Source organism: Cryptomeria japonica, unplaced genomic scaffold (genome assembly GCF_030272615.1).
Source record: "Cryptomeria japonica unplaced genomic scaffold, Sugi_1.0 HiC_scaffold_12, whole genome shotgun sequence".
NCBI lineage: Eukaryota > Viridiplantae > Streptophyta > Pinopsida > Cupressales > Cupressaceae > Cryptomeria > Cryptomeria japonica.
The window spans coordinates 641,309-655,737 of record NW_026728834.1 but is presented as its reverse complement, the minus strand read 5'-3'; the positions used below and the strand labels follow the sequence as shown (position 1 = coordinate 655,737).

General features: G+C 34.2%; 1 protein-coding gene across 1 annotated transcript; it reads left to right on the top strand.

Moving 5' to 3' along the window:
- The first annotated feature begins 2,209 nt into the window (after positions 1–2,209).
- On the top strand, positions 2,210–3,410 carry LOC131860453 (BURP domain-containing protein 3-like). Its single transcript, XM_059214855.1, has 2 exons — positions 2,210–2,236; positions 2,448–3,410. Exons 1-2 carry the CDS (start codon positions 2,210–2,212, stop codon positions 3,408–3,410), a joined length of 990 nt encoding a protein of 329 aa, XP_059070838.1.
- Positions 3,411–14,429: the final 11,019 nt, after the last annotated feature.

Here is a 14,429-nt window from a genome sequence, read left to right as displayed (position 1 = left end):
TCATTCAATATTCGATACAAGACCTCAAATTCAATTAGAAATGCAAAATGTCAGTACAAAATGAATTTGAAAAATAAACACGGAATGCATAGGATAGGCCTAGTGCACCAGTAGGCAATGTAAGAAGGCTACAGGCCATGCTGATACTGTAATACTATTATGCAAACGGAAAAAATGGAGCATGCCCAGGTTTTGTAACTGCCATGAAATGCAATGGTTGTAATATACACACAAATTTTGTCTTGAGTTATTTGTTGCAACTGCACAAACAACCTTGAAGGTGAAACCCCTACCAGTTGCAGGGAAATAAGAATGGAATTGGTATTATGCAGATTTCTATCTACATTTGCAAAAAAGAGTCCCGAGCTTTAACCTATAAGTGCACACCAATGGAAGGGTCAAATTGAATAGGATTATAGAATTTTCCCTACAAATATTTGATAGGCGAATGGCTGACTTGGTGGGAGGATGGTTTGCCCCTCGAAATTGTTTGTTGGGATCAAAGAGTAGTTAATGGGTAACGAGACCAGCCTGTAGTGGTGTGCAGACTAAAAAAATTCCTCTTAATCGCGGCTTTCAAAATTCATAAAGATCCCTAATGCAAGTGGACAACAAAAATGTCCAATCTGATATTGATTTGCTGGATAAAAAAATTCATATGCATTATAGAAACACCTCAAATTCCTGCCATTGTTGTGGCGAATTTTGTGGACAACGGAATATAAAAAAAAAAACATTTCCGCTCTTCTGCTTCGTTTCAAGCGAGAAATCTATGATTTTGTAAGGAGAATTTTTCTCAACACAAGAACGACATTGAGGACAAAGTGTCTGTGCAGAAGGATATCAGTAGCCTTAGCCTATGCATTGGCCATAGAGCCAAAAGTCTTGAAAATGAAAATGAAGCTAAATGAAAATTCTTCAAATTAAGTCACAGTAAACAAAGCTCCTGCAAAAAAGTCTGGATACTGTTCTCTAAAACCCCTGTCAGTGAACAAATAAATGAATGAAAGTCTCAGGCAATAATCAGCGATTTTGGAAAATACCCACATTAGTAATAACAATGAAGTTGAGCAATAAAAAAAATAGGGGTTTTAATTAAAAAACAAATAATGAAAATTTTTACTAACAAAAACAGAGAAACAATGGTAGCGTTCTGCAACTAAGAATTGCTGACAAATCATACCTGTATTTATGCAGTCTTCTTAGGAAACTTTTCGCAAACAAAATGGTCTGCTTCCTTAAATCTTTTCAACTTCTGATGAGGACAAAAATGTGGTGGTTGTTCAGCTTCTTTGAAAGCTTATAAATAAGCCCAATTCGAATCCAATTGCAAGGAGTTGGAGAGTTATAGAGTTACAGAGTTATAGGCATACGCTCCTTCACAAGATTGCCTAAATTGTACAGGCTCGGGCATACAACTCTCTTTTACAGAGTTTGCCCAAATTGGATAGATTCTAGGCATACAACTCTCTTTTATAGAGTTTGCCCAAATGGGATGGATTCAAGGGCACACAACTCTCTTTCACAGAATTTGCCAAAAATTGTATGGTTCTTATATATTTTCAATGAAATGAAATTTTATATGATTTGTTATGTGTTTACAATACCACAAATTCTGCTTTGGGTATTGTCCTTTGAATTGACAAAATAATTCAGATCACCGAAAAAACAGAAAAAAGAATTCACGTAATTTGTGATTAATCTGATAACTTTACTTTGATAGCGTTGCTTTTCAATTTTGCAAGTGAGAGAAAATAATGTTACTGAATTCTAGCCCGTGATTATCAATAAGGTGGCTCCCGCTTCATCAGCTGATATGGACGTTGATATTTTTAAAGTTGCCTAAAGTTGGTCGACACTGTAAACCAATGTAGCATACGATCTGATCTGATATCTTCCACATATGCCACCTCATGTCTATTTATAATTTGAAAAAATATACAACTAATAACTATTCAAAATAACATTATGGAAAAAATAAAATATTTTCTATCTTAAAGTTATAAAAATATATATATCTTTTCAAAAGAGTCGTGCTGCTAAAACTATAAATATATTTTTTTTAATAAATAAAGCTCAAATAAAAGTAAGAGTGCATAGAAATATCTTAGTAAAACTAGATAATATCAAAATGTCCCACAATACAAATAGGATGAAATGATTTGAGATATGGGCATGCATATGCATGTATGGTATGCCTGCATCCACAATGGCGGCTTCCCTCGTCTTAAGCTCAGTATTTATATGGACAAAGTCCTCTCTCACTTGGTATGTCTGAATCATTGAACTTGGTGTCTTTTACAAGATGGGAATTCTAACTAGTTTCATTCTTCTTATTGTATGCTTTCTCAAGAAAGTTCATATAGTTTGTAATTAATTTGACTCGAATCTAAACAATTTTTCTTTGCTAGCTTGCTTATGAGTTTTTTGTTGTTTGGAATTGACAGTCAGTAGCAGCTATCCGAGCGGCGCATTTGCAGGGTGAAAGGGTCTCTTGGACTCCGAGTATGGCGTACTGGCACGAGAAGCTGCCCACAACACCCATGCCAGAAGCTCTGAAGGAACTCATCTCAGCCAACGATGAGAAAGTGGAGGTGAACGTGGGCAAGGGAGGAGTGAAGGTGAACGTGGGGATGCCTCCGAGAAAAGTTGGGACGCAAAAACAGGCAAAAGGAGTTGGGAGGTGCGTCGCGGGCATCAATTACGCTGCAATTACGCAAATGCCAAGGGACATATCGCTGTGCATGCTTCTGCTGGAGAAAGATTTGGTAGGCGGAACCAAAGTGCCTCTCACCTTTCTGCACGAAAGCATTCCCAATTCTCATCAGAAGTATTTTCTTCCACGCGCCGTTGCAGACGAAATCCCTTTCTCCTCCGACAAGCTTTCCGTAGCGTTGAAGGAGCTCAACATAGCGCCAGATTCCATCACGGCCCTGGCTATGAAGGAGACTTTACAAGATTGTGAAAGTCCTGCTATGAAGGGCGAAACCAAATTCTGCCCAACATCGTTGGAGGCCATGATTGATTTCACCACGTCGAAGCTGGGAAGCAATCGCTTGACTGTGCTGGCGACGAATTTTTCAAAGACGTCAAAATCTGTAAGGCAGGAGTATACCATTACGGGAGTGAAATACGAGAGCAAAGAAGACAAGGCAGTGTATTACTGCCACAGTTCACAATATCCATATGCGGTGTATCTCTGCCACGATCTGCAAGGTACGAGGACCGCAAGAGTTTGGGTGAAGGGCGAAGATGGCAGCACGGTGGAGGCGGCAGCCATCTGTCACACGAAAACCAGTTCCTGGAATCCTGACAACATGGTATTCCAGGTGTTGAACGTGAAGCCTGGTGCCGCTTCTATCTGTCATCTCGCTCGCCAAGGGGACGTTTTGTGGCTCACCGCTGACTGAGATCCAGGCCACTGCTCAAGTGCGCTCGCTATATATAAATAAAGAATTTGCAGCCTAAGGAGCAGCAGAACATGCTTTTCAAGTTTGTTGAGTGGAGCAATAGCTCTCTTTCTGTCATTTAGCACTATCGTTTGTAGTGAGAAGCAGTAGCTTTCTGTCAATTAGCACTGTCTCACATGTACACATATTGCATTTATAGACAATAAAACGTTATTATTAATGTCTGTTAGCATCTATAGTTGCAGCAAGTAAGATGTTAATTCAACGTTTCTATGTAAAATCATTCCTTTCTTTTTAATACACCTCATATATGAATCAATATCTAAAAGATAAAATAAATACACACATTCATTCAAACCAAGGAAGGAAAATGAGTTTCCAAAAGATTTTATAATGTGATGTTATTTTAATAATATGATTTTATTTTAATTACTTAATAATTATTTTGAAATATATTTTTAAGATATAAAACAATCACTCCATTTTATCTATTATTTTTCATATAGCTTATCCATTTTTTATGTTTTTGATTAGAGTAAAATGGGTTTTGAAAGGACTTGAAACTCTTGACACTAAGAGACAACCAACCCTAAAGAGCCAAAAGATAACCAACAACTAGCTCCAACTAAACAAAAGACAAAAAAAGGGTATGGCGCCCAACCCAATAGCCTATAGAATTTCAGCATTCTTGTTAATAATATTTTCATTGATATTTAGCACATCCTAGAAAACCTGGGCTTGAACAGTCTTACCTTTGTCCCAACTTTGAGTTCTAGATCAAGGGCCAAGAATAGGTCTATCTGCATCATGTTGAACAACTGCATCATTCTTCCTGGAAATAGAGGTGTCTAATGCCCACCAAAATACCCTAGAGAAAATAACTAAACTAACAGATTTTTTTTTTAAAACATCTACCAATACAACATATTCATCCCATTATTCATTAAGCAAACATCCAAACATACACATCTAATTCATAATCATAAACAAATGAATGTAGTATGCTAGTGGAATAACAATACATCTCACTAACAATCATTCCCTAGGGTATCTCAACACCATTACTTAACTATCGTTAACACATAAACAAATCCATATACCATGATACCATTAACCTCCAATTTATTCATACTATCCATATACACTCAGAAGATAACCAAATCACATTACTTAATTGTTTAATTCCTTTCCAATCTAGAATTACATACATAAATAATATCCATTTACAACATTCATAATCTATTACAACATATCATGATCTCAACCGACAACAAGTCCTATCATGTGTGACCACAGGATATTAGTTACACAATCTCCTAACCAACAATTATCCATGCATATCCAATCTTCAATTCTAAAAAGTAAACATTTCTCCTTTCTAATAGAAGATTGCACACAAGTCTAAAGAATGATTTTCATTTCAATCACATAAGATACACATATTCCCAATCCAATAACTTCATTCTTCATTCATGAACCTTAATCCCTAATAGCATAGATATTCATTAACCAGGATACAATATAGGGCAAACAAGGATTACTACACTATATTTTATTACAAGGGTAATGGTCACATCCTACCACATCCTAATCTAGTTCCAGCAGGTAAGATGTTAATTCAATGTTTCTATGTAAAATCATTCCTTTCTTTTTAATACGCCTCATATATGAATCAATATCTAAAAGATAAAACAAATACACACATTCATTCAAACCAAGGAAGGAAAATGAGTTTCCAAAAGATCTTATAATGTGATGTTATTTTAATAATATGATTTTATTTTAATTACTTAATAATTATTTTGAAATATATTTTTAAGATATAAAACAATCACTCCATTTTATCTATTATTTTTCATATAGCTTATCCATTTTTTATGTTTTTGATTAGAGTAAAACAGGTTTTGAAAGGACTTGAAACTCTTGACAATAAGAGACAACCAACCTTAAAGAGCCAAAAGATAACCAACAACTAGCTTCAACTAAACAAAAGACAAAAAAAGGGTATGGCGACCCAACCCAATAGCCTATAGAATTTCAACATTCTTGTTAATAATATTTTCATTGATATTTAGCACATCCTAGAAAACCTGGGCTTGAACAGTCTTACCTTTGTCCCAACTTTGAGTTGTAGATGAAGGGCCAAGAATAGGTCTATTTGCATCATGTTGAACAACTACATCATTCTTCCTGGAAATAGAGGGGTCTAATGCCCACCAAAATACCCTAGAGAAAATAACTAAACTAACAGATTTTTTTTTTTTAAACATCTACCAATACAACATATTCATCCCATTATTCATTAAGCAAACATCCAAACATACACATCTAATTCATAATCATAAACAAATGAACGTAGTACGCTAGTGGAATAACAATACATCTCACTAACAATCATTCCCTAGGGTATCTCAACACCATTACTTAACTATCATTAACACATAAACAAATCCATATACCATGATACCATTAACCTCCAATTTATTCATACTATCCATATACACTCAGAAGATAACCAAATCGCATTACTTAATTGTTTAATTCCTTTCCAATCTAGAATTACATACATAAATAATATCCATTTACAACATTCATAATCTATTACAACATATCATGATCTCAACTGACAACAAGTCCTGTCATTTATGACCACAAGATATTAGTTACACAATCTCCTAACCATCAATTATCCATACATATCCAATCTTCAATTCTAAAAAGTAAACATTTCTCGTTTTTGATAAAAGATTGCACATAAGTCTAAAGAATGATTTTCAATTCAATCACATAAGATACACATATTCCCAATCCAATAACTTCATTCTCCATTCATGAACTTTAATCCCTAATAGCATAGATATTGATTAACCAGGATACAATATAGGGCCAACAAGGATTACTACACTATATTTTATTACAAGGGTAATGGTCACATCCTACCACATCCTAATCTAGTTCCAGCAAGTAAGATGTTAATTCAACGTTTCTATGTAAAACCATTCCTTTCTTTTTAATACACCTCATATATGAATCAATATCTAAAAGATAAAATAAATACACACATTCATTCAAACCAAGGAAGGAAAATGAGTTTCCAAAAGATTTTATAATGTGATGTTATTTTAATAATATGATTTTATTTTAATTACTTAATAATTATTTTGAAATATATTTTTAAGATATAAAACAATCACTCCATTTTATCTATTATTTTTCATATAGCTTATCCATTTTTTATGTTTTTGATTAGAGTAAAATGGGTTTTGAAAGGACTTGAAACTCTTGACACTAAGAGACAACCAACCCTAAAGAGCCAAAAGATAACCAACAACTAGCTCCAACTAAACAAAAGACAAAAAAAGGGTATGGCGCCCAACCCAATAGCCTATAGAATTTCAGCATTCTTGTTAATAATATTTTCATTGATATTTAGCACATCCTAGAAAACCTGGGCTTGAACAGTCTTACCTTTGTCCCAACTTTGAGTTCTAGATCAAGGGCCAAGAATAGGTCTATCTGCATCATGTTGAACAACTGCATCATTCTTCCTGGAAATAGAGGTGTCTAATGCCCACAAAAATACCCTAGAGAAAATAACTAAACTAACAGATTTTTTTTTTAAAACATCTACCAATACAACATATTCATCCCATTATTCATTAAGCAAACATCCAAACATACACATCTAATTCATAATCATAAACAAATGAATGTAGTATGCTAGTGGAATAACAATACATCTCACTAACAATCATTCCCTAGGGTATCTCAACACCATTACTTAACTATCGTTAACACATAAACAAATCCATATACCATGATACCATTAACCTCCAATTTATTCATACTATCCATATACACTCAGAAGATAACCAAATCACATTACTTAATTGTTTAATTCCTTTCCAATCTAGAATTACATACATAAATAATATCCATTTACAACATTCATAATCTATTACAACATATCATGATCTCAACCGACAACAAGTCCTATCATGTGTGACCACAGGATATTAGTTACACAATCTCCTAACCAACAATTATCCATGCATATCCAATCTTCAATTCTAAAAAGTAAACATTTCTCCTTTCTAATAGAAGATTGCACACAAGTCTAAAGAATGATTTTCATTTCAATCACATAAGATACACATATTCCCAATCCAATAACTTCATTCTTCATTCATGAACCTTAATCCCTAATAGCATAGATATTCATTAACCAGGATACAATATAGGGCAAACAAGGATTACTACACTATATTTTATTACAAGGGTAATGGTCACATCCTACCACATCCTAATCTAGTTCCAGCAGGTAAGATGTTAATTCAATGTTTCTATGTAAAATCATTCCTTTCTTTTTAATACACCTCATATATGAATCAATATCTAAAAGATAAAACAAATACACACATTCATTCAAACCAAGGAAGGAAAATGAGTTTCCAAAAGATCTTATAATGTGATGTTATTTTAATAATATGATTTTATTTTAATTACTTAATAATTATTTTGAAATATATTTTTAAGATATAAAACAATCACTCCATTTTATCTATTATTTTTCATATAGCTTATCCATTTTTTATGTTTTTGATTAGAGTAAAACAGGTTTTGAAAGGACTTGAAACTCTTGACAATAAGAGACAACCAACCTTAAAGAGCCAAAAGATAACCAACAACTAGCTTCAACTAAACAAAAGACAAAAAAAGGGTATGGCGACCCAACCCAATAGCCTATAGAATTTCAACATTCTTGTTAATAATATTTTCATTGATATTTAGCACATCCTAGAAAACCTGGGCTTGAACAGTCTTACCTTTGTCCCAACTTTGAGTTGTAGATGAAGGGCCAAGAATAGGTCTATTTGCATCATGTTGAACAACTACATCATTCTTCCTGGAAATAGAGGGGTCTAATGCCCACCAAAATACCCTAGAGAAAATAACTAAACTAACAGATTTTTTTTTTTTAAACATCTACCAATACAACATATTCATCCCATTATTCATTAAGCAAACATCCAAACATACACATCTAATTCATAATCATAAACAAATGAACGTAGTACGCTAGTGGAATAACAATACATCTCACTAACAATCATTCCCTAGGGTATCTCAACACCATTACTTAACTATGATTAACACATAAACAAATCCACATACCATGATACCATTAACCTCCAATTTATTCATACTATCCATATACACTCAGAAGATAACCAAATCGCATTACTTAATTGTTTAATTCCTTTCCAATCTAGAATTACATACATAAATAATATCCATTTACAACATTCATAATCTATTACAACATATCATGATCTCAACTGACAACAAGTCCTGTCATTTATGACCACAAGATATTAGTTACACAATCTCCTAACCATCAATTATCCATACATATCCAATCTTCAATTCTAAAAAGTAAACATTTCTCGTTTTTGATAAAAGATTGCACATAAGTCTAAAGAATGATTTTCAATTCAATCACATAAGATACACATATTCCCAATCCAATAACTTCATTCTCCATTCATGAACTTTAATCCCTAATAGCATAGATATTGATTAACCAGGATACAATATAGGGCCAACAAGGATTACTACACTATATTTTATTACAAGGGTAATGGTCACATCCTACCACATCCTAATCTAGTTCCAGCAAGTAAGATGTTAATTCAACGTTTCTATGTAAAACCATTCCTTTCTTTTTAATACACCTCATATATGAATCAATATCTAAAAGATAAAATAAATACACACATTCATTCAAACCAAGGAAGGAAAATGAGTTTCCAAAAGATTTTATAATGTGATGTTATTTTAATAATATGATTTTATTTTAATTACTTAATAATTATTTTGAAATATATTTTTAAGATATAAAACAATCACTCCATTTTATCTATTATTTTTCATATAGCTTATCCATTTTTTATGTTTTTGATTAGAGTAAAATAGGTTTTGAAAGGACTTGAAACTCTTGACAATAAGAGACAACTAGCCGTAAAGAGCCAAAAGATAACCAACAACTAGCTCCAACTAAATAAAAGACAAAAAAAGAGTACGGCGACCCAACCCAATAGCCTATAGAATTTCAGCATTCTTCTTAATAATATTTTCATTGATATTTAGCACATCCTAGAAAACCCGGGCTTGAACAGTCTTACCTTTGTCCCAACTTTGAGTTCTAGACTAAGGGCCAAGAATAGGTCTATTTGTATCATGTTGAACAACTGCATCATTCTTCCTAGAAATAGAGGGGTCTAATGCCCACCAAAATACCCTAGATAAAATAACTAAACTAACAGAATTTTTTTTTTTAAAGTATCTACCAATACAACATATTCATCCCATTATTCACTAAGCAAACATCCAAACATACACATCTAATTCATAATCATAAACAAATGAACATAGTACGCCGACGGAATAACAATACATCTCACTAGCAATCATTCTCTAGGGTATCTCAACACCATTACTTAACTATCATTAACACATAAACACATCCATATACCTTGATACCGTTAACGTCCAATTCATTCATACTATCGATACACACTCACAAGATAACCAAATCACATTTCCAATCTAGAACTACATACATAAAGAATATCCATTTATGACATTCATAATCTATTACAACATATCATGATCTCAACTGACAACAAGTCCTATAATGTGCAATCACTGGATATTAGTTACACAATCTCCTAATCATCAATTATCCATACATATCCAATCTTCAATTCTAAAAAGTAAACTTTTCTCATTTCTGATAGAAGATTGAACACAAGTCGAAAGAATGATTTTCAATTCAATCACATAAGATACACATATTCCCAATCCAATAACTTCATTATTCATTCATGAACCTTAATCCCTAATAGCATAGATATTGATTAACTAGGATACAATATAGGGGCAACAAGGATTACTACACTATATTTTATTACAAGGGTAATGGTCACATCCTACCACATCCTAATCTAGTTCCAACCACATTAGACATACATACAACACTAAATTCACATAAATAGATCCATTCACATCATTTCCATCAATGAATCAATATCCAAGATACAAAAAACACAATAATGTGTTCTCTTACTAGAGTAATAACTATATCCCAATATATCTGCTATCATTACATATATATCATAGGGTCATAGTTCTCATCTACATATGCAATTATCTTAGGAGATCCACAACACATATGCTATATGAATCATGTGCATCCATCTGTTACAATATCCATCCATAAGCTGTAGAGATAAGAATTCCACATCCATGCACAAGAGTATCCAACACGAACATCCCAATGGAAGAAGGCATCAAAATACCTGACCATGGGGAACCATAAGGAACCACCCCTCATGCTAGGAGATGACATAGGGTTCCAGCTCACACTCAAGAACTAGGTTGACACCTAACATCCAAGGAAATCAACATGACACCCACAAAATAATAACCAAGAGCTTGATAATCAACTCACATCTCAAGGCTAATCATAAATCAATAAACTCCCAGAGGTGTAATTGGTGTAGGAGAACCTACCTATGAAGGCATGAGCCAGGAAAAAGATGATTTTCTATTAGTTAGAAGAAATGTAATAAGACCCTATGGGTCCCTTTTGTAATTCAATTTCCTAGGAGTGTGACAAGTTTGTCCATGTTTGGGTCAAATTGTCATCTAGCATTTGGTAGAGCAAATTGAGTTAATAAGGGTCACAATGGTCTAAATTGGGGGATCAAGTGACCACAAGTCTATTTGAGTCCTTTTTGATGTTTTAGAATCAAATTTAATCATTTTGGTGGACTATGACACTCTACAGTCTAAGTTGGTCGAATTATGCAAAAGTTGTCATATTGTCAATTTTTTGTCTTGACAATTTTGCACTTTTTGTAAGTTGTGATTCTACAATGGTGAGTTCGGTTTGAAAAAAATTTGGAGTAGGTTGTTGTCATTTGGAAAACACATTTAAAGGCCCCAGAAATATAAGAATGTATGTTGGTTCTATTGGTTGATTTTGGAAAGAAATTGAAGCATCAAGAACTATTGGAAACTCGGAAAAACTGTCTAATTTCTATTGATTGCATACTGAAGGTGGATTGGTAAGAGTTCTCATAGCATAAATCCTATAATTAGATTGTTTTACCTTTTTTTTTCTATCAGTGTGAAGTCTTGAAGTGATCGCTTCCCCATTTTACAAGCAAATCTCTACCAGGTAGCCTAAACCCTTAAATCCCTAGGGTTTGACTGCAATAATGGGTTTTGGCCTATCAATCCTTAATTGAACACTTTGTCATTATAGGAGATGATAGGCCACTATATCATACGTCAGTAGCCAAATCCATTAAGAGGATACAATAGGTCGAAGAGGATGGAGAACTAACCCTAGGTCTAACATCTCTATGTGATAAATTGGTTTGATGAGTGCAGTGCGTGAAAATTGAGTCGTAGAGCACTGGAAAAGGGTTTAAATGTGGTAGAAGAGTACTTTGGAGGTTTACATCACATTTCATGGTCAGTTATGGTCACTCATTAGGAGAAGAAAACTAGTTTGTGAAAGGCATTCAGTCAAATAAGTCTGAAAGCCCTATTAGGTATGTTAGTGCACCACCGGTTGGAATATTTGCAAGTTAATCCGGTACTGAAAACTGAGATATTGTTTAGAATAGTTCAAAAGGAGGCCTAATAGCAATTGGATCAAGTTTGTGGGCAAGTGAGTCAAATTGGATATTCCTGTGGAACTAAACCATGAAATCCTATTTCATTTGTGTTCAGGTGTTGTGAGAACACCCTTCCAAGGATTGGTGTTTTGAATTGGTTAAGTGGTCCATTCAAACCCTTAAGCCTAGTAGTAGCCCACTCATTGTATGCAAAGGTGTGTGTAGTCACATGAAAAATTGAGAAGTGCTAGTTGTCTGTAAGTGGACATAGTAGAGCCTTGGGGTTGTCCAAGGTGTTTTTTGGTGTCATTGAACTATTTCTTGAATTGATGTTCTGTAAGGATATTTGGAAACAGGGATTACCAGTTGAGTCTATGAGCCTTAGAGTTTGGCAGGTTCAAGGTTTACCTCCTTTTGGTCTGTTGCCTCCTCATCACATTGGTATCAGAGAAGGATTTTTGAAGATCACTTGGGTGGTGTGGTCTTAGTGTATGTCAGAGGAAGAGATTGAAATAGGGGTTGACTAAATGCCTCCTAAGAGTATGTCATAAGATGCGGTGAAGATGATTGAAGAGATGCTTCAGTCCAAGCTTGAAGAATTGAAAAAGACTAAGGATAAGGAAGACAAAAGTGACACTGATGAAGAAGGGGATAAAGAAGATGGGGAATCCTCTAAGCGGGTAGAGGATATACCTGCAGATCAGAGGGTATTTGTAGATGCCTTGAGGTTAGTCAATAGGGACACCATTGATGGGTTGCCTATATATAGTGGAAGTACGGAAGTAGAAGAGGTGATGGGATGGATTGAGGCATTGACCTATCATTTTGAGTACAAAGAAATCCCTAAAGATAAGAGAGTTAAGTTGGTAAAAATGAGGTTGAAGGAGTTTTCCCTTACATGGTCGAACTATGTACAAGGGGATAGAGTTAAGGAGGGAAAGAGTATGATAACCTCCTAGGAAAGGATGAAAGATAAAGTCAAGGCACAATTCATGCCCATTTTCTATGAAGTGCAGATGTATAGGAAATTGCAAAACCTCAAACAGGGAGACCTTGATGTGAATGCATATACAGAAGAGTTTCATAAACTTGGTCTCAGATCAAAGAGACGAGAAGAAAAGTCAGAGAAAGTGGCCAGGTACTTGAACAACCTAAGGATAAACATCCAAGATGAGATCATCCTACACTAGTTAGAGATATGTCCAAACATCCCACAAGCATAGCATCTCTTGTTTTGAAAATTATTCATTAATGCACTACACATATTTAACCTGTGACCAAAATTATTGCATATGAAACAGTGACCGGAAAAGGTAGGACCATTGTTCATATTATTCATTTCATTATTCATCCTACTTCTACATTGATTTGCCATATGACCAAATTTATTGCAAATAAAAAATCTACCATTGAATTTATGATCATTAGGCTATCTTACCAAAGGGTTCTTTCTCTTCTTCTGATTTGGCTTTGCATTGCTTTGTCTAGATTGGGAGGATTCTCCTTTCTAAAATCCAATTCCTCTCATTTCCTTTCCATGTCTTTGACTTTCCAGCATCTCATCAAGCCTTGCGAAGCTAGCATTGAATTTTTCTTTGTATTCATTTGCAGTAGAAAGTTCATCTCTTAGGGCAATAATTTGTCACTCAAGTTCTTGACCATTATTCTTTGATTGTGTCAACCCAAGCTCCAATTGATCATTCTCATAGGTAATCCTAAATCATTCGTCTTCTCTATCCTTCAATGATTGAGTCAAATTCTCTTCATTCTTCTTTCGGTCTTCAATATCCTTAGTTAGCTTCATCACAATGGATTGTATTTTATTCTTCAAAAAAATAGTCTCTCTCTCAAGCTTGTCACCTTTGTCCTCATTCTCCATGCATTGATCTTCTTTCTCCTATAGCTTGTTCATCAACAATTTCCTCTTGTCTCTTGAAGTGTTGACCTTATCTTTCAAATCATTAATGGAGTCTTCAGCTGCATTCAGGTTTGTCTTTAAGGAACTTATCTCATTTCTTGTTGTGTCAAGATCCTCAAGTGCCACACTAAGTTGTCTCTGAAAATTGAAATCCATTGACTCAATCTCTTGGACCTTCCTCAAGAAGTTAGGCTCTAATACCAATTGTTGGAATCAAGGAACACTGAGAGGGGGAGGGGTGAATTAGTGTTCTATCAGTTATTAAATTTTTGACTTAACCTTAAACCACTAGAAGCATAAGCATGAAATTGAAATGCAAAAACATAAAAAAATCAACCACAAAATCATAACACTAGGATTTTTATGTGGAAACCCAAATGGGAAAAACCATGGTGGGATTTGAACCCACAA